Source organism: Tamandua tetradactyla, chromosome 23, assembly GCF_023851605.1.
Source record: "Tamandua tetradactyla isolate mTamTet1 chromosome 23, mTamTet1.pri, whole genome shotgun sequence".
Classification (NCBI taxonomy): domain Eukaryota; kingdom Metazoa; phylum Chordata; class Mammalia; order Pilosa; family Myrmecophagidae; genus Tamandua; species Tamandua tetradactyla.
In genome coordinates, this window is record NC_135349.1 from 47035850 (window position 1) to 47063174 (window position 27325).

General features: G+C 43.3%; 1 protein-coding gene across 1 annotated transcript; it reads right to left on the reverse strand.

Annotated features, from left to right (window-relative positions):
• Window positions 1-10980: 10980 nt before the first annotated feature.
• On the reverse strand, window positions 10981-15400 carry LOC143667527 (ADP/ATP translocase 4-like). The gene is made up of 2 exons (XM_077141848.1): window positions 14781-15400; window positions 10981-12656 (listed from the first exon to the last, which is right to left on the reverse strand). The coding sequence occupies exons 1-2, from the start codon at window positions 14994-14996 to the stop codon at window positions 11562-11564; spliced, it is 1311 nt and encodes a 436-aa protein (XP_076997963.1). The 5' UTR covers window positions 14997-15400; the 3' UTR covers window positions 10981-11561.
• Window positions 15401-27325: the final 11925 nt, after the last annotated feature.

A 27325-nucleotide genomic window follows, 5' to 3' on the forward strand; every position in this document is an offset into this window, starting at 1 on the left:
TCAGGTGACAGCAGCCCAAACTCGGCACTCGGCGTGCTTCCAGAGGGTTATTGGAACATATGTCTGAGGAGGAGGGTAGAGGCCAACACCAGTGAATCACCTCGGGGTAAGGAGAAAACACCTTCTTTATCCAGCAGCCTCTTTCTCCCTTGTCCAGGACAACACATCTCAAAATCCCAGCACTGGGGGAGAGCTTCCTCTGCTGGGGGTCCAGGACCCTAGGAGCGAGTGACACAGTGGGACGCCTCCATCCTTTCCGGCCTTTCTCAAGTTGAACAGGGTCTAGGTTCATATTTTACTAATCCCACCCAATTTATTAAAAAAGTCCAATAACTTACTGTGTCCTGTGACCGCTGCTGGCGAGCACGCTATACCATTCTCTCTACCTGCCTCACTCCTGACGAGAAGCCGTGCGTCTGGCTGGCGGCCCCAGCACACCCGATGCCATAAGCAGACAGGACCCTCCTAACCACCCCGAGGGGCCACCACAGCGCCCCGGGAGGAACCCAGCTGGGGTTATCAGGGTGGGGAACCTGGCTGACCATCTTGCAACCTTATAATAACTTGCCTCCTTGCAGGACTGCAGGGGACTACACACAAAGCAGTTAATTATGAAAAATTAAAAGAAATTTCTCAAAAACGTGATGAAAATCTGGCAGCTTTCCTGGCTAGACTCAGAAAAGCCCTCGAACGCTATACTAATCTCAGCCCAGACTCCCCTGAAGGCACTTTACTCCCCCATATGCATTTTATTTCCCAGTCAGCCTGGAAATTCATCAGAAACTCCCACAATCAGGACAGGACTCCAAACTGCCCAAAGCCACCTAAATCTAGGCTTTAAAGTCTTCAACAACAGAGACCTAGAAAAAGCCCAGGAGGAAAAATTTAGGGCAGAAGTCCAAGCTGAATCCCCAACTCAGGCTTACTAACTCCTGGCTTCTGCAGGGAAAACAAAACAAAACAAAAAACCCAACGCTCTTCTAAACTCAAAGGAAAAGCCCACTAGGAACCTATCATCGATGTGGGGAGTTGGGACACTGGAAGCAGGGGTGCCCCCAAAGGCCAAAGGAGCCCTGAAGATGGAGAGAGCTTCCAGGGCCCTGTCCACGAGGCGGGAAGGCGGGACGGCGGGACGCTGGGCCCGAGGGCACGTCGGGCCCCCAAGGTGGAGCGAAGCCTCTAGAAAACCCTACTGCCCCCCCTCCCCAGGGCTGCAGGGACCTGGGGCCAATGGCTCGCTGGATCTCACCCAAGAATATCAAAATCGGGCAGACCATGGTGGCTCAGCAGGCAGAGTTCCCGCCTGCCATGCCGGGGACCCGGGTTCGATTCCTGGTGCCTGCCCATGTGGAAAATAAAATAAAAAAAAAAAAGAATATCAAGACCATGAAGCCTCAGGTGTCTCTAAACATGGTGGGTAAGAGCATTAATTTTAAAAACTAGTATGGGAGCTACATATTCAGTCTTAACCTCTCACTCTGGCCATCTTTTCTCTAAAACCTGTCCCTTAGTGGGAGGAGATGGAAAGTCTCGGGCTCGAGTCTTCACTCACCTGTCCCCACTGCCATCGTGACTGGGACACTTCCAGGAAGGGAAAAACTGAAGGCGTTGGGTGCTCAGGTCCAAATAATACGCTGTCTGCCAAAGCAGAATGCCCCATTAAAAAAAGTTATAGCACTAAATATGGTGCTAACTGAAATTAAAAGTGCACTAGAGTTCCTCCCCTCACAGTTAAAACATCAGGTGGACCTTAAAGTGCAGGGAAACACACTTGCCTGGAAAAGCAGTTCCTGTCCTTCCTATTGTGATTCAATCCAAGGAGACCTACCTTTGGTGGGCAGGAGTTGGGGGGTGGGGCAGTGTCCCCCGAAGCAGGAGGACATCAAAGATATGCCACCTCTTAACCCCAAATTCCTGGAAGCAGGATTCCTCATCCCCTGCAGGTCCTGCCATAACACTCCGATTCTGCCCCTTAGAAAGGTTCGACAGGTTAGGGCAAAATCTTAGGGCCGTAACCCAATTTGTCACTCTGCTTCATCCTAATGTGTTTCACCTTCTAAAGCTCAAATTGCCTTACAAAGGTTTTTCACCTTAAATTTATCCTCACCCCAGGAAAGTGCTCTTTGTCATCTGAAAAAAAATCAGACTATACTCTCAGTACCGCCCACTGAGATATAAACCCAAACCCAAACATAAAAATATAAGCCTTAAAGGGCAGCAAAGGAAGTGACAAATAGCAAAATTGTTAGTGTTTCAAAATGCTAATTAAATATATTCCGACAAGTTTTATTTTGATGGTGATTATATGTTGTGAGATGTTTGCTTGAAAACAGTTTCCGAAATTATTTTAATAACTTAAGTATGAAAGATATAAAGTATGTGGTTTTTTTTTTTAAAGGAGAAAGAGTATAGTTTTATCCTAAGATCAAATGAATGGTTGTTACAGAATGAGGAAAATGTAAAACGAAACCTGAATGGATATAGAAAGTTGTTCTGGTTTGCTAGCTGCCGGAAAGCAATATACCAGACACGGAATGGCTTTTAAAAAGGGGAATTTAATGAGTTGCTAGTTACAGTTCTAAGGCCGAGAAAACGTCCCAATCAAAACAAGTCTATAGAAGTGTCCAATCTAAGGCATCCAGGGGAAGATACCTTGGCTTAAGAAGGCTGATGAAGTTCAGGGTTTCTCTCTCAAGTGAGAAGACACATGGCGAACACAATCACGGTTTCCCTCTCGGCTGGAAGGGCACATGGCGAACACAGCGTCATCCGCTGGCTTTCTCTCCTGGCTTCTGGTTTCATGAAGTTCCCCGAGAGGCGTTTTCCTTCTTCATCTCCAAAGCACTGGCTCGTGGACTCTCTGCTTCTTGGTGCTGCAGCATTCTCTGCTCTCTCTGAATCTCCCACTTTCTCCAAAATGTTTCCTCTTTTATAGGATTCCAGTAAACCAATCAAGACCCACCCAAATGGGTGGAGACAAGCCTCCATCTAATCCAGTTTAACAACCACTCTTGATTAAATCACATCTCCAGGGAGATGATCTAATTACAGTTTCAAATATACAGTACTGAATAGGGATTAGAAGAAACAGCTGCCTTTACAAAATGGGATTAGGATTAAAACATGGCTTTTCTAGGGGACATACATCCTTTCAAACCAGCACAAAAGTTGCAGAAAGTTTGTGGATAAAGAAATTGTAGTCAAAGTTAAGAAAAGTTTAATGGATCTGTAATATACTAATACAAAACTAAAACTTAATTTTCTGTTAAACTAACAAAGTTTTCTTAAATTATTATCCCATCTTCAGTACAAAATGGGAACATCCTGGTCTAGAGAACTTTATTTCTCTCAATCCTTTCCCTCTACCACCAACCCAGTGCATAAATACAGTCATGTTTGTCACTTAGATGTGGTTTTACAATTTCATTTCCAGCTGTTTCTTCTAATCCCTTGTTGCATGGGTGTAGTTTATTCAATACTTCTTTGTATATTGGAAACAAATTTAGGGCCTAATTGAAATTAGGTCCTTCTAGATGTTTAGAAGTCCACAAAGCATGTTAAAAGTAGAAGCTGTAAAGTAATACATTTCGTAAATATTCTTGTTTTAAAACATATGAAATATATATATATTTTTAAAATATCATTTTAAAATACAATGGTCAAAACTCCTCCATGAGCAGTACACATTGTATTTATGCTGGTGTGGTGAAGAGTACTGTAAGAGCTCTATGCCAGTTTGTTTATAGATACACAAGATAAACCATCATCCCACATGTTCTGTACATTTTGTTTTACTTTGATTTGTATCTAGTGGATGTAAGAATAAGTAAGTCTAAATTTTGCAACCTCTATTCTTTCAGGATATTAAAGATGTCACCAGTATATGACAAAAGTACAGTTAGTAACCCAAAACATTTTGTATATTGAATCAACATTCATAGGAAAGACTATTCTGAAAATGGCTTGTAGAAGTAAAATTACTAAAATCCCCGCTAAGCATTACAGACTCTTATACTTGGGCACTGGGTTGATCGAGGTGAAAAGCAGAAGAATGTAATTATTTAGAAGATAGAAGATAACTATTTAGAAGATAACTTCATAGTGTGGCCTTTGATATGGGTGTGGAGTTTATTCAACACTGCCATCGGTCAGTTTGGTGGACAAATTTCAGTCCTCATTTGAAACATCTAGTCTTTCTACATCTTCAGAAGTATGCACCATGTATTATAAGTAGTGAATGTGAAATAACAGCTGTGGCAGTGAGACAGGCAGAGTGGGTCATCCCAGGCCAGAGGCGTCAGTCAAATTCGAGTGCAGAGGGCAGAGGGTTAAGTTAGCATTGGAACTGCAGAGAAACGAGACCAAATAGGAAACCGCTTCACTGCAAGGCAAAAACATCAGGTGTTGGGGACTTCTCCCCCCTTCTCAGAAATGGCTGAAACAGACAAAAAGGGGAAGGAGAGGTTGAATAAGAAGGGGGATTTGGGGAATTTCCTCACCTAGCTTTAGCCTAAAGCATAACAAGCCAGCATATAAAAACTCAAGCATAGCTTAATCAGGTGTGCCTCTCCCTTGGGCACACCTGCGCTAATTTCTTTAGTGAGTACTATGTCCTTAATAAACTTCACTGTTTGCTGACAATTTGTTTTCTATTCCTTGAACTCTTTCTTGAGGTGAGAGTCCAAGCCTGGAGTGAAGCAGGGCTTCTGGTGTCCACGGAGCTCCAATAGCATCGTTTTGGTGAAGCAGCGGTTATGCCTCATTTTCCATATAAGGCACCGGTCAACGGAATCTGCACTTTGTAAATCATGCCCCTTGACACTGATTCTTGCTGTCCCACTTGGCCCTTTCTCCTTATTTACCTTTTCCTCAACTTTTAAGTGTAAGACTTCCTGTAGATGAGTAGAGGGAGATTCCCCAGGGAACTTTCCTTATCAGCTCGCCCCAGGTCATCCCTGGCCTGCCCAAACCTGTTTCCTCACCTTCCGCCTGCTACTATTGTTCAAGGCCTCCTCTCCCACCTTCCTGTGTGTGAGTGGCCTCCCTGCCACAGTAGACAAGCTCCTCTGTTCACCCTGAACCTCATCCATTTCCTACTCCCTTGGCCAATGGGGCCTCTACCTCTGCAACTTCTTTGCTTATGGTGGTTCCTTGCTGTGGCCCTGAAAGACAGGCTTTGCAGAATGCCCTGGACCTTTCACTCAGGTCTGGCCTAGGGGTGGGGTTCGAGATGAGTCTGGGCACTATGGTGCCCGGTCCTGCCACCTGCCTTGAAAATCTCCTCCATGTTTTCTGTCCCTCCCTCCTCTCTGTTCTCACAGACTCTCTCTCCGGTTGCCTTTCCCTAGGCTTGTTTCGGTCTTCCCCTTTCCTGTTCCTTCTTTTTCTCACAGTCCTTCCCAGAAGACTCTCTGGGATATTCTCTCACACCTCCTCCTTTGCAGGTGGCCTAGAGGCTGCTCTCACAGGCAGCCAGCCCCTCATTAGCCTACTGACCATCTGATTGCTTCTCCCTGATTCCAAGGAAGGCCTAAGTAACATAGGACACCCATTCCTTCAAACACTTTACTTATTCTTGGATGAGTGACGTTTTCCTGGAAACACCCTATCCCAAGAGTTGGAAAGGGAGCAGAGGCTCAGCTAAGAGCTGCTAGGGTAAGAAGTCTGGTTCACCAGCCCTCTGAGTCTGGCTCAGGAGTCAAGGGGTACACCCAGGCCACTCGTCTCCTGAGTCTCAGGTTTTCTCCCCCACGGAGATGGGTGGGGCAAGAAGGTGTTATCCAGAGGGGATGTGAAGATTCCCATGGGATGCGGGGCTTCAGTGAATGAGCATCTCTATGACCCTGTCCAGCATCTCAGTTGATAGGCCCCTGCACTGTACCCTGAAGAACTGGAATGACCTACTGATCACTGAATTAGAAAGGCAAAAGCTAATTTTCTTACTGCAATGCCACTTGGCCCCAGTATAGGTTGGAGGGCAGAGAGCAATGGCCTCAAAATGGCACTCTTGGCTTTTATGCCATTCTCCGATGAGCTCTTTTCTGCAAATGGAAAGGGAAGGGAAGTGGTCTGAAATTCCAAGTGTCCAGTTTTTTTTTTTTTTTAATATTAATTACCATCATTTTCACCACCCTGCAATAATGACATTCCTTTGTTCTTCCTCATGCAAAAACATTTTAAATTTGTACATTGTACATTTCACTATTATTGTACACTCTAGGCATTCCTAGATTACACCATCTCAATCTTTAACATCTATCTTTCTTTCTGATTTCATTTATGTCTCCAGCCCTCCTCCCTCTATCATTCTCACATGCAGCTTCATTCAGTGTTTTAACATAATTATATTACAGTTAGGTAGCATTGTGCTGTCCATTTCTGAGTTTTTATATCCAATCATGTTGCACAGTCTGTATCCCTTCAGCTCCAATTACCCAATACCTTACCCTATTTCTATCCCCTGATGGTCTCAGTTATCAATGAAATATTCCAAGTTTATTCATTAATGTTAGTTCATATCAGTGAGACCATACAGTATTTGCCCTTTAGTTTTTGGCTAGTCTCACTCAGCATAACGTTCTCAAGGTCCATCCATGTTGTTACATACTTCATAACTTTATTCTGTCTTAAAGCTGCATAATATTCCATCATATGCATATATCACAGTTTGTTTAACCACTCTTCTGTTGATGGACATTTTGGCTGTTTCCATCTCCTTGCAATTGTAAATAATGCTGCTATAAACATTGGTGTGCAAATGTCCATTTGTGTCTTTGCTCTTATGTCCTCTGAGTAGATACTTAGCAATGTTATTGCTGGGTCATATGGCAATTCTATATTCAGCTTTTTGAGGAACCGCCAAACTGCCTTCCACAGTGGTTTCACCATTTGACATTCCCACCAACAGTGAATAAGTGTGCCTCTTTCTCCACATCCTCTCCAGCGCTTGTCATTTTCTGTTTTGTTGATAATGGCCATTCTGGTGGGTGTGAGATGATATCTCATTGTGGTTTTGATTTGCATTTCTCTAATGGCCAGGGACATTGAGCATCTCTTCATGTGCCTTTTGGCCATTTGTATTTCCTCTTCTGAGAAGTGTCCGTTCAAGTCTTTTTCCCATTTTGTAATTGGATTGGCTGTCTTTTTGTTGTTGAGTTGAACAATCTCTTTATAAATTCTGAATACTAGACCTTTATCTGATGTTTCAATTTCCAAATATTGTCTCCCATTGTGTAGGCTGTCTTTTTACTTTCTTGATGAAGTTCTTTGATGCACAAAAGTGTTTAATTTTGAGGAGTTCCCATTTCTTTCTTTCTTTAGTGCTTTTTTTTTTTTTTTTTTTTTACATTGGCAGGAACTGGGAATCGAACCCAGGTCCTCTGGCATGGCAGGCGAGCATTCTTGCCTGCTGAGCCACCGTGGCCCTCTTCAGTGCTCTTGCTTTAGGTGTGAGGTCTATAAAACCGCCTCCAATTATAAGACTTATAAGATATTTCCCTACATTTTCCTCTAACAGTTTTATGGTCTTAGACCTGATGTTTAGATATTTGATCCATTTTGAGTTAACTTTTGTATAGGGTGTGAGATACGGGTCCTCTTTCATTCTTTTGCATATGGATATCCAGTTCTCTAGGCACCATTTATTGAAGAGACTGTTCTGTCCCAGGTGAGTTGGCTTGACTGCCTTATCAAAGATCAAATGTCCATAGATGAGAACGTCTATACCTGAACACTCTATTCGATTCCATTGGTCGATATATCTATCTTTATGCCAGTACCATGCTGTTTTGACCACTGTGGCTTCATAAGATGCCTTAAAGTCAGGCAGCGTGAGACCTCCAGCTTTGTTTTTTTCCTCAAGATACTTTTAGCAATTCGGGGCACCCTGCCTTTCCAGATAAATTTGCTTATTGGTTTTTCTATCTCTGAAAAGTAAGTTGTTGGGATTTTGATTGGTATTGCGTTAAATCTGTAAATCAGTTTAGGTGGAATTGACATCTTAACTATATTTAGTCTTCCAATCCATGAACATGGTATGCCTTTCCGTCTATTTAGGTCTTCTGTTATTTCTTTTAATAATTTCTTGTAGTTTTCTTTGTATAGGTCTTTTGTCTCTTTAGTTAAATTTATTCCTAGGTATTTTATTCTTTTAGTTGCAATTGTAAATGGAATTCGTTTCTTGATTTCCCCCTCAGATTGTTCATTACTAGTGTATAGAAACACTACGTATTTTTGAATGTTGATCTTGTAACCTGCCACTTTGCTGTACTCGTTTGTTAGCTCTAGTAGTTTTGCTGTGGATTTTTCAGGGTTTTTGACATATAGTATCATATCATCTGCAAACAATGAGAGTTTTACTTCTTCATTTCCAATTTTGATGCCTTGTATTTCTTTTTCTTGTCTAATTGCTCTGGCTAGAACTTCCAACACGATGTTGAATAACAGTGGTGATAGTGGACATCCTTGTCTTGTTCCTGATCTTAGGGGGAAAGTTTTCAGTTTTTCCCCATTGAGGATGATATTAGCTGTGGGTTTTTCATATATTCCCTTTATCATTTTAAGGAAATTCCCGTGTATTCCTATCCTTTGAAGTGTTTTCAACCGGAAAGGATGTTGAATTTTGTCAAATGCCTTCTCTGCATCAATTGAGATGATCATGTGATTTTTCTGCTTTGATTTGTTGATATGGTGTATTACATTAATTGATTTTCTTATGTTGAACCGTTCTTGCATACCTGGGATGAATCCTACTTGGTCGTGATGTATAATTCTTTTAATGTGTTGCTGGATTCAATTTGCTAGAATTTTGTTGAGGATTTTTGCATCTACATTCATTAGAGAGATTGGTCTGTAGTTTTCTTTTTTTGTAATATCTTTGCCTGGTTTTGGTATGAGGGTGATGTTGGCTTAATAGAATGAATTAGGTAGCTTTCCCTCCACTTCAATTTTTTTGAAGAGTTTGAGCAGGATTGGTACTAATTCTTTCTGGAACGTTTGGTAGAATTCCCATGTGAAGCTGTCTGGTTCTGGACTTTTCTTTTTGGGAAGCTTTTTAATGACTGATTCAATTTCTTTACTTGTGATTGGTTTGTTGAGGTCATCTATTTCTTCTTGAGTCAAAATTGGTTGTTCATGAGTCAAAGTTGGTTGTTCATGAGTCAAAGTTGGTTGTTCATGCAGTTTTTTTTTTTACTCTATATCAAGACAAGACCATGAGGGAGGCTTAGAAAGTGTGTTATCTTAAGCGGGAATTAAAAGATGAAGGCTCTGATCTCAGGCCAAGAAGGAAGCAGATATATTAGAATTGTGTTCACTGCTGCTCAAAGTGGTACTTGTGCCATGATTGCCACTACTTGTTGCTCATATGTACTCGATGAGTATGCAAATGTCATGAATGCCCTAGCACACTTACAAAAGTCTGTAAACTGTACTCTACAACTATTTCTAAGAGTTAGGGTTTGTAAACTCCTTTTCCTTTCAGTTCACTTCCCTACCCTTGTGTTGAGTTATCCTCTTCTTATTGGCACATTGACAGTATTAAGTATTTATTTTGTTGCTTTTTATATTGTAATTGTGGCCTTGCTTCTCAACACTGCAGGGTGTAAACCTGGAATCTCCCATTCCCATGCTCAGGGTCTTATGTAGAAGAAGTGGAAGAAACATTGTTGAGTTATGGGATGGGGTGGATTGTAACAATATTGTTTTGCACGTTCCCGTATCCTCCAACTCTTCCAACTTTGTCAGCAATTATGCATATTTCTGCATGTATTCTTTCAGCTCTGTGCCTTTGTTATCTTTTCCCGTGGGAAGTTGTGCCCAGGGAGACAAATATTAAGAAACAGTTAAAAGTGCAGAAGCTCAGGCTCTCAGGCCAGCACCAAGTCCCTTTAACAGCCCTGTTTGGCCTACACATAAAACTATGGTTATGAGGGAATACTCTTCCGGGGAACTAATTAAATTAGGAAAACTCTGCCTTCTAGTAACCAAGAAGCAGACGCTTCAGCCTTTGTCTGCATAATGAGTCCCACACCTGCTGAGGAAGGTGCCTTATGATTACATGAAAAGGATGGGCATAAAGGAACAGCTATGGGGTGGCAAATGGCAAAGGCATGGGAAATCCCTTCCAAATACTCTGATTTGTTAACTGTTATCCAAGACTGTGAAGCTTGCTCCCAGCTTTGCCCTCATTCAGTGCCATGTAGTCGTGAACATATATGTAAAGCTAATGTTCCCCTAAAGCATTTAACAAAATGGTGAAAACAAAATACTTTCATGGATTTCAAAATCCACACAAAATTAAATTTTTGGGGGGGGGGGAGACTATAATACCTGTATGTTCCATTAATCCTTGTAAAATGATTGCGTATTATTGTTTCAAAATGCATTGACTAAGTACTTTAAGTATTTAGCATTATTCGGACAAGCCTGATTTTGATGTAATTGTATTATGAAATGTTTGCTTGAAGACAGTTTCCAAAATCATTTTGGTAACTTAAGTCTGAAAGCTATAAATTGCTTTTATTAAGGGAAACATGAAAGTAATTTTGTCCTAAATGATTAATTGTTACAGAACAAGGAAGAAGACAAGGTGGGACAAAACCTGAATTGACATAGAAAGTATGTTATCTTTTATTTATTTATTTATTTATTTTTGACATTTGCACACCAATGTTTACAGCAGCACCACCCACAATTGCAAAGAGATGGAAACAGCCAAAATGTCCATCAACAGACGAGTGGCCAAACAAACCGGCATATACATACGATGGAATATTATGCAGCCCCAAGACAGAATAGCTCATTTTTAACAATTTTAAATTTTCCTTTATTTTCTTCTTCCTTTATTATTGTTATTGCAGAAACTAATTTTTAAGGGGAAATTCTTTGTTCCAAGATATATTCACAATAATAAGATTTATTTAAAGATAAATGTTAGCACATAAGCCATTTTATATCTTTTATATTTCAACTAGAGGCTTATAGTCAGTGTCATTAAAGTCATTATAAAAAATTTTATGATCAGATCTAGAATTTGTGTTTATTAAAAGTTATATGATACCATGAACACTATAGATGGTAAGACCTAAGTTGTCTTACTAGAGATGTTGTAGAATAAAGCTTACTTATGTTTACAGAACTAAATGATAACATTTCTTGATAAGCTTTTAAGAAATATTAATCAACCATATGATTTCAAAAGATGAGAAGACAGGTACATTCAAAGAACAGCAATTTAAAAGAAGATACTTTCATTTCTTAGATTTCAGCATCATGCATTTTAATTTTCCATAAAAGTAAGAAAAGGATTATAAATGAATTGAAAAGCACGTGCTATTTCTGATAAGTAAAATGTCTCATTAATGTGAATTTCAGTATAAATGAAAAGGAAGCCCACATTTATCTGTTTTAGTATTCAAATCCTCGAAAAAAGCTATGCTTTATCGCAGAATTAGAAATAAAGCATTAAGAAAATACTGACAGTAATAACACACTATCAAAATGTATATAAATGACAGCTATGTAAGATGTATTTTTAACATATTAAATACATGCCTATCAATTTAATTTCCTGATGAACTACCACCAATGTCAATATTAAGGAAGTCTTTAATTTTATCATATAATACCAGCACCAAAGCACCCCCTGTACCCCAAAGGATATTGGAGAAGGCACCACGAAAAAATGCACTGATTCCCTCATGTTGGTATATCTTCACAAAACAGTCCAATGTTCCCTTATATTGCCGTTCAGCCTCACCACTCTGCATCATCATACGTCTTCTAACTGTGTCAAAGGGATAAGAGAGTATTCCAGAGCATGTAGTCACAACTTGAGCAATGAAAAAGGAGACAAGAAATGGAGTTTCCTTTGGTTTTGGTAATAAGCCCTTTATTGTGTCATAAGCTCCAAAGTAAGAGGCTCGGTACACGATAATGCCCTGAACCGAAACACCAAAACCTTGGTATAAACCAACAATTCCATCAGATTTTACTATTTTCATAATACAGTCACCTAAACCCTTGAATTGTCGTTCTTCAGGACCTTTTCCAATGTCAACACCTAATCGAGTTCGGGCAAAATCTAGTGGATATACAACACATAAGGATGTTGCCCCAGCAGCTCCACCAGAAGCCAGGTTTGCCAAAAACCACCTCCAGAACTGTTTTTCTTTATTAACTCCAGACATGAAAAGTTGCTTGTATTTGTCCTTAAAAGCGAAGTTTAGAGCTTGTGTTGGAAAATACCGGATAACATTTGCCAAATTGCCACGCCAATAGCTGAAGAAACCCCGCTCTCGGGGGATCCGCACCAGACAGTCCAGCATGCCCTTGTTCTGCGCTTGGGGGCTTATCTGCTTGGACGACGCCTGCACCTGCAGCAGCAGCTTCACCCGCTCGATGGGGGCCACCGCCGTCTTGGATACGGCCGCTGCCACCCCGCCCGCCATCAGATCCTTCGCGAAGGACATGGGGTCAAACAGCTTTTCCGCCACCTTCTTCTCTGGCTTCTTCTTAGCAGGCTGCATGGTGGTACGATGGGCGTAAAAATGGTCCAAGCGATCCGAATGAACGCGGGAAGCACCACCACAGGACCGAGTAGAAAACTTCAGCGTCTCCAGGCGGGAAAGCCGCGCGCGGGACCGAAAGTATGTTATCTTAAGGAGGAATTAAAAGATGAAGAAAAGGAAATTTATTTCTTGTGGTCAAAGTTGGCTAAGATGTAATGAGTCTTTCAACACAATCTTTTAAGCCTTGGTATCAAATGTGCAAGTTATAATTTAGTTTTCTATTAAAATAACCAAGTTTCCTTGGATTATTATTGCTCTGTTTTTTGTTTGTTTCTGTTTTTTTGCATGGGTAGACACCGGGGATCAAACCCAGGTCTCTGGTGTTGTGGGGCTCACCGAAAGAGAAACCACACAATTTAAAACTGCAAGCCAATGTAGAGTCTTTATTAGCCAGCCGGTGACTGCCTTGGAAACCTCCAAGAAGGAAGATTCAGAGAGCAGCCCCCAGAGGTTTTCAAGTTGAGTTTATAAAGGCTAAAACGACATCCTGGTTTGCAGTTGCCAGCAAGCTTAATCACAGAAGCAGAAAAATGCCATTAGCTGTTGCCAAAACAAATCCCATTCCCTCAGTTTCCTAACATTGGTCATTGTTTAACTCTAGGGGACATTCCACCCCAGATATTTGGGGACTTTCCCTGCTCAGGCCTGATTTATTGCTCCTGGCCCTCCACATTCCCCACTGGTTTTATGAGAGAATCAAATCATTGTTTCTTCATTTTGATTATAAATCTGTTGATATTGGGTTCAAAGGACTAATAATTTAACAGTTTGTTTTCTTTTTTGCATGTATGAGGTTAGACAGTTAACTACACAGGGCCCAAACATTAAGCCTAATAATATGAGAATTAGGGGCCCTGCTACGGCAGACAAGAGCGTGGTCAGCCATGGGGACCAGGAAAATAAGATTTCATATCAGCTGGTTGCAGTTTTTCGGTGTTCCTCCCGCTCTCATAACCTGCTACGGACTAGGGATAGACTATTTTTAATTATTCCCGAGTGGTTGGCAGAGAAGCAGCAGGTCTCCCCGAGAGCCATGCAGAATCCTCCTTGTTTTAGAAATAGGTCTAAGTCCTTGCGATTTTGGAGGACGACCTCGGCTAGTGAGTCCAGGGAATTTTCTAAGCGACTGATGGAGCTTTCTAATTCAATAAGATCCAGATCAACTTGCTGGCTCAAGGTTTTAAAATTTTGGTCCCCAATGATGAGGGCTGAAGTTCCCACTGCAGTCGACCCTGCGATGCCTAGTCCAGTAAGGAGAGGCACCAAGATTGGGGCTCGCTTGGCTCAGTGAGTGATTTTCAAATGTTCCCTACCTCCTTCCCCAGAATAATAATATACTTAGGGGATAATATGAATTAAAACACAAGACTGCCTCTCGACAGCCATAATTGGGGGGAGTTATGCAGGGGGTGACACCAGATATGCAAGCAAACCAAGTACTGTCAGGGGCTACAAGGAGGCGGTCCTATCCACCCAGGGTTGAAGTGAAAATGTCCTCTAGTGATATGAGGAGTCCGCAAGAGTTAGTATATGGGGCTTTAGCTAGATTAAAATCCTCGGAGTAGATACAGGTTCCCCGGCCTTAGAGATTTCCCAGGGTAAGTTTTGGTTCCTGTCCCCATTTGCATAGGTGATGTTTTGTGCCTCTTGTACTGAGAGGTTTCTGCAAGACCTAGGGAAATATTAGCTCCTATTCCTATGTAATAAGGGGGTCCAGGATTTAAGCAAAGCCAACGATTTTCAGTAATAAGTAGATTGGTTTGATTCATGAACTGGAAAACTGAATTTAACATGTTGAGCAGGGGTTTCCCAGGGGAGGGGGATGAATTTATTTGGGAGTTTGGGGTAGCATAGGCCTTTGTGCTTGAGCCTGCCGGAGGTGGGGCCCTCGGTCTAGGGGGCTGTACCAGTTTTGCGCCAGGGTTAAGAGGCCGATTAGGTCCTATGGGATTGTCTGGTTTATGGGGATGGAACCTCTGAATTGTGAAGCTGACACCGGGGTCATAACCCGTGGCATATAATTTAAGTCTCCAAGCTTTTTCACTTGCCCAGGTCTGGGTATACCAGAAGACTTTGATGACGATGGGGTTACAGGAGCCAGGGGTACAGGCGTTTGGGCCAGGAGATGTTAGTTTAGTTAGGGAGATTAATGGATCTCAATAAGTCCACAAGCAATTGTTTCACATCCCCATTTGGCACAGTGATATTCACCTTCTCCTTGGCATTCTGGATCTTCTTCCTCAGGACAGACACAGTATTGGGTATGCCGTCAGCCCTGTTCCAGATGGAGGGTAGTACACCCGCGATGGGAATTTGGTATGTCCAGGTAACCATCACTTGCCCACCATTAGTTTCCAAGCAGTTGGCAGAGGTCAAATTGGAAGGTCGGTTGGCACAGAGTGGTGGTTTTAGCGACCACCATCCCATCCACCGTTCTAGTGAGTTTCCAGGTATAGTTTATAACCTGGTGAGGGCTATTACTCGTGACCCCTGCCAGGGTTATCAGGAGGACCCAGAGGGATTTTTTGAGAGTCTTATCTTTAGGGGATCCTCGGTCTGCTGGATGGTCCATTTTTCGGGGATCTGGTCCGGGGCGGCTTTTTTTTATCTGGGTGTGATGAATCCAGTGCCATTTCCCCGCAACTTTCACTGCCGTTGGGGTTGAGAGGATCACTGGCAGGGGTCCCGCCCACCGGGCCTCCAAGGTGGCTGAAGCTTCTTTATCCAGACTAGGTCTCCGGGCTGCACCTGAAATAGATCTCTTTTAGAGGCAGGATTTGTTCGTCCTGGATGGGCTGCCTTTACCAGTTCCCAAGTTTGCTGGGTGGCAGATTGCAAGGCCTGTAATGATTTTAGAAGAGAATGGTTATTTAATTCAGGTATTTTTTTCTTCTCCTAATTTAGAGATTACTGGGGGTGGTCGCCCGAACATGATTTCATATGGGGTAATTTCCTTAACATAGGGAGTACATCTAGTTTTTAGGAGGGCAAATGGAATGAGACTCACCCAGTTTTCGCCAGTCTCAAGCTTTAGTTTATTTAAAGTTCCCTTTATTGTTCCATTCATTCTTTTAACTTGCCCTGAATTCTGTGGCTTATAAATACAATGTAATTTCCATTTGATATTTAATATTTTTGCTAATAATTGGGTAACTTGGGCGATGAACGCCAGCCCACTGTCAGACCCCATTGCAGTCGGGAGGCCAAATCGGGGGACAATTTCAGAAACTAGGTTTTTCATTATTATTTGTGCTGTCTCGGTTTTGGTAGGAAATGCTTCAGTCCATCTAGAGAAGGTGTCAATGAAGACTAGCAGGTATTTGTATCCATGTAGACAGGTAATATTTCCATGAAGTCTATTTCCCACTGTTCCCCCGGGGCTTGTCCCCTCAGCCTGGTTCCTGGAGGTATTTCTTTCCCTTGGTAGGAATTTACCTGGGCACAGATGTGGCATCTGGACGATACCTGCCGGGCTTGTTGCTGCAACTGGGGAGTGTAGTAATCTGTCTGTAAGAGTTCAGTTAGTTTCGTACTACCCTGGTGTGTACTTTGGCGAACCTGGTAGCCAAAATTGTCTCCAGGTGTTCTGGCACTAGTATTCTCCCATCCGGGAGAATTTTCCAACTTTCCAGATTTGTTTTATTGCCCAGAATTTTGCCCAGTTTAATATCTTCCCCGGTATATTTTGGCGGGCTCGGCAGCACTTGCCCCGGTAAAACATGAAGTATCTGCAACGTCCCCACTGGTTTTTGGGCAACCTCTTTTGCCGTTTTACCAGCCAGGGCATTTCCTCTGGCGATTTGAGTTTCAGGAGTCTAATGTCCTTTGCAATGTATAACGGCTGCCCTCTTCAGCAACCAGATAGCCTCTAGCAAGGTGAGTATTTCTGGTATATATTTTATTTTCTTTCCTCTTGATGTCAAAAGCACCCACTCCTGATATAGTGCCCCATGGATGGGTGTAGTTGCGAAGGCATATCTGCTGTCCGTGTAGATGTTGACAACCTTCCTTTTCCCCCTTAGAGCCTGGGTCAGAGCTATTAGTTCGGCCTTCTGGACCGAAGTCTCATGTTCTAGGGCCTGAGCCCAGATGACCCGGTCCACAGTTACCACCGCTGCCCCGCATACTTGATGCCCTCCGAGGCATAACTGCTTCCGTCTGCATATAATTCTTCATCAGGATCTGGCCAGGGGTTGTCGGTGAGATCAGCCCTCAGGTTCGTGAGAGATTCCAAGACCTCGTGGCAGTCATGGATGGGCTCGGATGGGTCATCATCCAGAAGCAAGGTGGCAGGGTTAAGAGCTGCCGTTTTTAGGAAGCAGATTCTTGGGGGATCCAGTAGCAATACCTGATATTGGGTTATCTGGGCATTTGAGAGACAGCCAAATTTCCTTGTTAGCTATATTGCTTTACTCTTGATGCTTCTCTGAAAGGACTTGCAGTCAGCTACAGGTCAGAGCTTCATTGTCAATAAAAAGAAACTTTTAAAACAAAGCAAGGCAAGTATATAAACTATGTTCTACCCATTAACTAAAATAACCCTAGTAAAAATGTAAAGAAGAGATTGGACCTCTGCCTTAACTAAAGTGCTTACATACTTAAAACAGGCTCTTAGTGCTGTACCTGGTATCTTCCCGTTTGAATTATTGCCTAGACCCGTTCCTGCAGTCCCCACAAACTATAAAGGTATCAATCATATCTTTTAGTCATGCCCCAAAGGTGGATGAAGACACCTTGCTACTACAGACACTTGTAACTTTGCCTGCCAGATAAGGGCACAGTCACTTTGGCTCTTCAGTGGATACTTCCTCCAGATTGGCTCTTTTGCATAGTGTTGGAGGGTGCTGCGAGTCAGACCAGGGGATCCCTTGAGCCTATCTTCCTGTTCTTGAGAAGACTCACAATGCTGCAATATGAAAAATGCACTAGAGATATATCCATTGGGGAAATGATTGCCAGAGTGATGTGGTGAGAACCTAACAGGACACAATTAGCATTATGGCCTGCCCTATGGAGGACAGCATGCGTGGGCCTACAAGCCCATTAGCAACAGGTATCCTAGATCCTTTGGGAGAAAGTTTACAGTAATTTTACTCACAGGAGAAAACCTTCCCATTCAGTAGCAACTAAACATTTATGTTTAAGTCCCTAGGCTTCTTTCTTGCTTCGTGTAAGTGCATCTTAATTGGGCTGAGGCCATAGCAGTATTCCACAACTAGACTAACTGTTGAGTATGCAGATATGTTCCAGCTGCAAGGGGCTCTGGCCTCCCATGGCATATTCTTCCACTGTCTGCAGTTAACTGGAGTAATTGGATAATAATTGTTAATTACTCATATTCTCCAAAGTGGCAACTACCTAGTTCTAATACTTTCTATAACTATTCTCTCCCTGTTCGACGTGTCATTTTTATTGTCAGAGTATATCTAAACAAGACCTGCCTGTCTGTGACATCTATTGGGGTTGCCTTGATCTGGATGGTTGCTGAGTACAGGCTTCCTAAGCACCAGAACTCCTCTGTGAATTAAAAGACATAATGCTTCTGATTTAGCTGTGCCCGAATACATGGATGGCTACCCACACTGGAAGGTGATTGAAACATCATTGTATAGCAGAATGAATGGGAAAGAAAACAAAACTCGAAGCGAACCAGAGCCTACTTGCCTCCCCCACAGTCAGGGTCAGTGCAATCTCCAGCTGGGTTGAGCTCCCCTGCCCGGATCCATGCTATGATCCCCCGACCAGAGAGAAACCTACAGCTGTCAACCACTAGTCAGATTAAAACTCTCACTAAAACAAACAAAGCTAAGTATAATAAGCTATCTCTCTCTCTTTTGTGCTCTGCTATTCATTGCTCCTATCATTCTATCTGAATATCCCTTAAAAGGCCTCTTAAACTACACTGCCCACAACCTTAATCTGTCTCTTTGCTGGCTGTGCCCTAAGGATTCTAAAGCCACTGTAGCTTCATCAGCCAAAAGTGCATATTGTGAACTGCAAGCCTTTTCATCTCTCCAACTCTGCAGTACACAGAACCTTGGTCTCATTATACATGGGACTCCTTAAACTCCTTCCCAAGGACACTACAACTTCTTTCCAAGGGCACTACTTCAAAACGGGCAAGGCTCGGATGCACTCGTTGCAGCCCCAAGGGGAACTTGCCTCTTCTTACAAGAAGAATGCTGTTTCTATGTCAACCACTTAGGTAAAATTAAAAAACAAACAAACATGTGGGACCCTTTGGAACAGTCTCAATGAGTTAAAAACAATGCTGGAAGTGACTGGAAAACTTTTCCACATCTGCTTAATCTAACTATTTGGATCCTCCCTTTTCTAAGTCCTTTAATTTCTGTTTTTCTCATTCCTATGTTTGGCCCATGCATATTTAACCTGTTTGTAAATTTGTTTCCAACAGACTGCAAGCATTCCAAACAAAGCTCATGCTCACCCCAAAATAAGATTTTCTGGACCAGAGCCAGCCTAATCCTACCCTTACAGAAAGAGTACACCTTGGCAGGTAGGGCATACTACCCATAGAACAGGAGGAAGAAATTTCAGAAGTCAGACCTTCGCCCCTCAGCCTCCCCTTAAAATTAAAGGTATCTAACTCTTTCAGGGGGGAGTTGACACAATATAGAATAGGGCACTGAATCTGTGGTCCCTGGTTCCTCTCCAGCTCTGAAGGAGTTAATGCACAACTGCAAATTCCCTAGGACAAGAATTTCCCCTAAAGCACTGAAACCTTTCAAAGCCATAATTCTTGTAAAATCATGGGTCTGAAGCAGACTCTTAGCTAAAACAAAGTCTGGAGTCATAAAGATTGTTAAACCATGTGTCCCAAACAATCTCTTGAGTGCATGACAGAGCTCCACAAGCACTGATAGTTATCTCCTCCTGAAACAAAGAAGACATCCGGTGTTCAAAGGTCAGAATGGACAATCACTACTGCAAAACCTCCCTATAAAACAAGCCAGATCCATGCCACTTGATGCCACTTGGGGTGTGTTTCCCTCTTGACCACATCTGTGCCAATTTCTTTACCATGTACTAGCCTTTCAAGAAACTTTACTACTTACTGCTACTGGCTTTCTTGTCCCTGAATTCTTTCTTGCGATGAGATTCTGAACCTGGAATGGGGCTCAGCTACCTCTGGTGTCAATAGAGCTCCAGTTACAATTTCACTTATAAACATGTTTAAGTGGAAACTTTCCACAATGTCCCCATCAATGGGACAAATGCTCAGTGATGCTGCAAGTTTTGGTCTACATGGTGGTGAGGGCAGCAGGAGAAGGGAAAGCGAGTTGTTTACATCTAGTTCCATTTTGCGGAGTAATTTCAGTGTACGACTGTAGCTGTGTCAAACCGTTACACAGAAGGGCATAAACTGAATAATTATTTCCAAGGTTTGGGGAAGAGAGCAGGAGGAAGGGGTTCACTACAACTTTAAAATTTATGATGGACCAAGGCTATCCACAAGACATATGTGACCTTTAAATGTATCAGGGCACAAGCGGAAACTTTTCTCTTTGTTTTTTTTGCTTTGTATTGCAGGTCATTTGACTTGACTTAGGAACTGCCTAGGAATGCCCCATAAGCAGATGAAAAAGATCTCAACATATTTAGTCATAAGGGAAATGCCAAATAAACCACTAAAGGTGCTGCCACATTCCCTCTAGAATGGCAAAAAATAAAAAAGACTGACAATTCTGACTGTTGGTGAAGATATATAGTAACTGGATCTCATATACACTTCAGGTAGAAATGTAAAATGGGATAACCACTTTGCAAACAGTTTGTCAGTCTTTTCATAAAATTAAACATATGTTTACTATGCTATTCAGCAATTCGCCCTCTAAGTATCTATCTATCCACCAGCCCTATGTCCACAAAAAGAATTGTAGGTCAATGCTCAGAGCAGCTTTAATCTGTAAACAATCTAAATATCCGGAGCATGATAATGGATAAATGGATATACAACCATAGAGTGGAATCCTACTTAGCAGTAAAAAGGAACATGCCACAACATGGATGAATCTCAAAAATATGATGTTGAACACAAAAAAGCCAGGCACAAAAGAACATTTCCTAGATAATCCCATTTAAATGAAATTAAGAATGACAAAAGGCTGCCAGCTCGGCCCTGCTGCCATGAGGAAGCCACCGCGGCGTCTGAGACAGCTGCGGCGTCGGTGGGGCTCGCGGCTCTGGGCCCGGGCGGCCGGGCAGTCCCTGCGGCCGCGAGGGGACCCGCCGCTGCCGGGGCCCATGGGGTGCCCGGGGACGGCTGAAGGGCTGCCAGCCGCGAACCCCGGAGGCGAGGCAGCAACCCATAGCTCTGGCGCCGCCTGCCCGGGAGCCCACGCGGCCGTCGGTGATCGCGCTGTTTGCGGACCCTGCGCCCTGCAGCCTGTGCACCGCGCATGGCCGCGGCAACCGCCTGCCCAACAGCCCTGCGGGGGGGAGTCAATCCAGTAAGACAAGATTTGAAAACCGCACCGAAATTCTGTTGTTGTCCAATTAAAGGATGCTCTAAACAGTCCATTTTTCCCCCCAACTCTGTCTTATAAAACAGCGCTTTATGAAAATGCATGCTGAAAAGAAGCATGATGTAGTAAAGGCAGCAGTTCCTATGGTACTGAATGAGACTTGTTTTTGTGTTGCCTATTATTGCCACTTCTAATAAATATATATATTTCACACCTTTAAAAACCATATTAGTCATTTAGCATGTGAAAATAGAATGGTTAATAGCATCACTAATCAACTTGATATGCTTGAACTTACTTTTTATTTATCCAGGGAACTACAAATAAGAAACAGAACATTTGAGTCAGTCTGACATACCAATAATCCTTCACGGTGCTTACTAACACTTCTGCTCCTGCAGAAAACAAAGTCATGCTCATACCATCAGACTTGCTTATCTTTACTAGCTAGCTCAGCTCCTGCACAGCTATCCTGCCTATCCAAGCTGCAAAATTAATGAAACATGGCCCAAGGACATCCCACCCCAAGTAACTTCTGTGGCTCACTCTCCCTTGCTCCCCCTCTCCATTCCCATACCCTCCCTTTGTTCCAAGCAGCCAAATATACTGCCTGCCCAAAACTTGCCTTTTGAGCAGTAACTTTTTGTTGCTGTTCCGCATTAATGCTACTTCAGTTCAATAAACTTCTTCTATACCTTGGTTTTCAGAGTCTTGTTTCAAGCAAAACAATCTGGTGTCAGAAGAATGGGATTTGAAGGCAGATGCTGGGATAATGCTGGCATGACAGCTCAGGGAAGAACTTGGTGCTGGCAGGAATCCTTTGTGCTCCGTCTTCTCCGGGTTTGTCATCTGGCTATCTCAGTTAGTGCCTCTCACATCTTTGAATGCCTGCCACACTGCAGTTGAGGTCAAATTCGCTTGTTGAGCTAAAATTGGTCGAGCCCTCTGGTACTTTTTTTTGGCTGTCACTTAAGAGAATTCTCTTCTGCGTCTCTCTGGTTCTTCAGGTGTTATGGGAAATAGGCAACTCTGCGTAAGTGCTTCTGCAAAGGACAGCCGCTTATTTTACATTCTCTAACTTTCAACCTAATTCTTGTTTTGTTCTTAAAAAAATGAACGAAATTACTCTCTGATGACCCTAGGTTTATTTGGCCTCAATGGGGATGTTTTGAACATTCCAAATGAAGTTACCTCAGGGAAAAATTCTTCCAAAGTCTCTACCAAACTCCCATAACGGGATGCTTGTAGTAAGTGGCTTTTAGAAACCGATGAACGTGAGCCCAAAGCCTAGTTGGAATCTATCAAAGGAAAGATGAAAGACCTTAAAGTAGAGACTCATGACCTTATTTATGAAAGACTTCAAAACAAAAAACCACAATTTCACAAAAGACTTCAGAGAGTCGTGATCTAATGGAAATTTTTAAAACAGAGTTCCCTAACCTCTGCAAAGAAGCTGAAAGCAAGACCTCTTGGTCCAGTCAAACCCATCATCCTCCCCTCCACAGTCCATGCCCCCACCCTTTCCAAACCCCCCCAAACCTCTTTATCCCTCTCTTCCTAAGCCTGATCACCACCCCCTCCCATTACTCCTGAGTTTTCCCCTTCCTCCACCCCCTTGCTTCAATGGGTCTCTCAGTTTCCCTTTAAAGTTAAAAGGCTCCTGTCTGGGATGAAAGCAATGTAACCGGAGATGTGCCTTTGTTATGTTTATACCCCCTGGACTCAAAGCAAATTGGGCAGCTTTGCAAAAAGCCTCCCAAATCCCGGAGAAGATCCTGCCAGCTTCCACAGCAGTCTGAAATCCTTTGTTTCACTTACAAGCCAGGTATCCCAGCCTTTTTCAGCAAGCCCTCTTGGCTGTTGGCCAGCCAAGGACATGCTCTCCGTTGGTTTACTACAGGGAATATATCAAACTTCCAGTCCTATTTTATGCAAGAATGGACCCCTGAAGAACACTGGGATAAATCCCAAGGCATTACAAAAGTAGAATTGGATAGTATTCCCACTGCCTCCCTAGACCAGTCGACCTCTCAAAAGTCCAAGCCATAAAACAAAAGGAGGGTGACTCTGTTTATGAGTATTACTCCCGCTTCACCAAAACTCATGATGCGAACTCTGCTCTAAACCACAGCTATCCCGGAACTCTCATTAACTATCGTTCCGTGCTTTTAAAAGGTCTTCATCCTGAAACCCCCCATTCCAGTTATGAGCAGGGATGTTGGTGGGCAAACTCTCCATACCCAAGCCTTCCTTTGAACAACTGCTTGATTTCAGGGCTCCCTCCAGTTAGAACAATAGGAGAAAAACTTCAGTTTGTCCAGCCCTCAGTTAAGTTTCTTGGTCATGTCATCTCCAATCAAGGGCTTTCACTAGACCACTTCCATCTCAAAGCTGCCGCAGTTTCCCCCCAACTCAGCACCAAATGACAACTACACGTATTTCTCAGACTTGCTGGCTTCTGCCACTTGAGGATCCCGTCTTTCTCCTCCGCTGCTCCACCCCTGTACAATCTCCTCAAAAATTCCCAGCCTGAATCCTTCTCACTGTCTGGCACCACCCTCTCAGCTTTCCAATCTGTCCAGCAAGAGCTGCTGATTTCCCCTTCCCTAGGAATCCCTAATTATTCTCTCCCCTTTTTGTGGACAAAAAAGGAAGGTATTGCAACACAGCAAGCCTCCAGTCACGGCAGTCCCTGTCCCTGATACAACCCTACCTGCCCTTTCCACTTGTCTCCTGGAAAATTCCCACCACCACCGGGCCCTTTCTAAATCTGGCAAATTTCGGGGGAAAAAAAAAGCAGAGTTCATCCAGCGTCCCCTCTGCCAAGGAGCCACCCGTCACTACACCTCCAGTGGGTCCAGGAAATTGGGTGTATTGGAAATGATACCTCCAAAAACATGGGCTTGAGCTCCAGTGGAAAGGACCCTACGAAGTCCTCCTCACCACCTCCTCAGCTGTTTAACTCCAAGAATTAGAATCCTAGATCCATGTGGCACCCCGAAAGCTGGTTTCTCCACTGAGTGGACCACCAAGTCTGACTCTGCAATTCCGCCGAGTTCAGAAGCAGACAGCATGTGATGCACACTTGTTCTAGTCTGCTAGCTGCCGGAATGCAATATACCAGAAATGGAACCGCTTTTAAAAAGGGGAATTTAATAAGTTGCTAGTTTACAGTTCTAAGGATGAGAAAATGTCCCAATTAAAACAAGTCTATAGATATGTGCAATCAAAGGCATCCAGGGAAAGATACCTTGGTTCAAGAAGGCTGATGAAGTTCAGGGTTTCTCTCTCAAGTGAGAAGGCATATGGTGAACACACTCAGGGCTTCTCGCTGAACTGGAAGGGCACATGGTGAACACGGCGTCATCTGCCATCTTCTTCTCCTGGCTCCCTGTTTCATGAAGCTCCCCGGGAGGCATTTTCCTTTTTCATCTCCAAAGGTCGCTGGCTGTGAACTCTCTGCTTCGTGGTGCTGCAGCATTCTCCACTCTCTCCGAATCTCCCATTCTCCAAAACGTTTCCTCTTTTATAGGACTCCAATAAAACCAATCACTACCCACCCAAATGGGTGGAGACATGTCGTCACCTAATCCAGTTTAACAACCACTCTTGACTAAATCACATCATCCAGGGAGATGATTTGATTACAGTTTCAAACATACAGTATTGAATAGGGATTATTCTGCCTTTATGAAATGGGATTTTGATTAAAACATGGCTTCTCTAGGGAGCATACATCCTTCTAAACCAGCACAACACTACACTCCCAAGACCCTGGACTTGCTCCTGCAGAAGCAGATAGCGCCAGAAGTAGACTGCTGTCCCAAGACTCCACCGAGGGCTGGGGACACCTTCCCTAGGACTAAACCCCTATGTGATAACAATGAAAGCCACCCTGTGAGCACTGCTATCTGTTTCTCACATCTATTATTGTAATCCCAATATGGGTGATCACCAATGATCTTTCTCCTCAATTCTGCCTCTATTTCCCTTACCCTACCCCTAACTCTCACTCTGTCCCTCTCCTAATGTACCTTCTTGGAATAGTAATGCCATTGTTCAATTATCCCAAACAGTGCCTACTGGTGAAAATTTAATTAACTGCTGGAGCAATCATAACCCACAGCACTCTTCCTGTTGTGGGGCACACCGAAAGAGAAACCACACAATTTAAAATTGCGAGCCAATTGGGAGCCTTTATTAGCCGGCTGGTGACTGCCTCAGAAGCCTCCAAGAAGGGAGATTCAGAGAGCAGCTCCGAGAGGTTCTCAGGGTTAGGTTATAAAAGCTAAAACCACATCCTGGTTCATGGCTGAAAGCAAGCAAGCTTGCCCACAGAAGCAGAAAAAATGCTGTTAGCTTTTGCCAAACTACATCCTGTTCTTTCCGTTTCCTGCCATTGGTTTATTAGTTGAATCAGTTTTAGCTCTTGGGGACTTTCCGCCCTAGTTATTTGGAGGCTGATTTATGGTTCCTGTTCCTGACCCCCCACATTCCCCACTGGTTTTTATGAGCGAATCAAATCATTGTTTCTCCATTTTGATTATGAATCTGTTGATATTGGGTTCTAAGGAATAATAGTTTAACAGCTTGTATTTTTTTTGCACAGATGAGGTTATACAGTTGATTACACAGGGTCTAAATATTAAACTTAATGATATGAGAATTAGGGGCCCTGCTATGGCAGAAAGGAGCGTGATTAGCCATGGGGACCAGGAAAATAAGTTTTCATACCAGTTGTTTCACTGTTTTGGTGTTTTTCCTGCTCTCGTAACCTGCTACGGACTAGGGATAGACTATTTCTAATTATTCCCAAGTGGTTGATGTAGAAACAGCAGGCTTCCCTGAGAGCCATGCATAATCCCCCTTGTTTTAGAAAGAGGAGGTCTAAGCCCCTACGATTTTGGAGGACAACCTTGGCTAGTGAGTCCAGGAAATTTTCTAAGTGACTGGCGGAACTTTCTAATTCACTAAGATTTAGATCAACTTGTTTGCTAAGGGTTTTAAAATTTTGGTTCCCAGTGATAAGGGCTGAAGTTCCTATTGCAGTTGACCCTGCGACGCCTAGTCTGATAAGAAGGGGTACTAAGATTGGGGCTCGCTTAGCTCGGTGAGTAATTTTCAAATGTTCCCTACCTCCTTCCCCATAATAATAATACACTTGGGGGATAATATGAACTAAAATACAAAATTCACTTTTAATGGCCATAATTGGGGGAGTTATACAGGGGGTGATGCCAGATGTGTAGGCAAACCAAGTACTGTCAGGGGCTACAAGGAGGCGGTCCCATCCGTCTGGGGTTGACGTTAAAATGTCCTCTAGTGATATGGGGAGTCCACAAGAGTTACTATAGGGGGATTTAGCTAGATTAAAATCTTCAGAATAGATACAGGTTCCCTGGCCTTGGAGATCTCCCAGGGTGAGTTTTGGTTCCTGTCCCCATTTGCATAGGTGATGTCTTTGTGCCTCTGTACTGAGAGGTTTCTGATATGAGTTTCTGCGAGACCTAGGGAAATATTAGCTCCTATTCCAATACAATAAGGAGGTTCAGGATTTAGGCAAAGACAAAATTTTCAGTGATAAATGGGATTGGTTTGGTTTATGAATTGGAAGACAGAGTTTAACATGTCCAGCAGGGGTTTTCTGGGAGAGGGAGAGTTTAGTTGGGGATTTGGGGTAGCCTTTGTGCTTGGGTCTGCCAGAGGTGGGGCCCTGGGTCTGGGGGGCTGTGCCGGTTTTATGCCAGGGTTGAGAGCCCAATTAGGTCCTATGGGGTTTTCTGGCATGCGGGGGAAGGAACCTGTGAATTGTGAAACTGACACCGGGGTCATAACCCATGACATACAATCTAAACCCCCAAGTCTTTCCACTGTCCCAGACTTGGGTATACCGAGAATGGACTGTAATAACAACTGGATTACAAGCGCCTTGGGTGCAACTATTGGGATTGGGGGTCGGTGTTCTTGTTAAGGCTATGAACGGGTCTCGGTCAGTCCATTTTGCAAGTGTCTCACAACCCCATTTGGCACACTGGTACTCGTCTTCCCCTCGACACTCCGGACTTCCCTCTTTGGGGCAAGCATAATAGTCAATATGCTATAAACTCCGTTCTTGGGGGAGGGTGCCACATCCGTATTTTTGAATTATAGTTGGCCCTCCCCCCTGAAGATGCCCCCCCCATCCTCTGATTTTCCCGATAAGAGTTCCACTGATTCCCAAGCAGTTGACAGAGGTTAAATTGGAAAGTCGGCTGGGATGGAGTGGTGGTC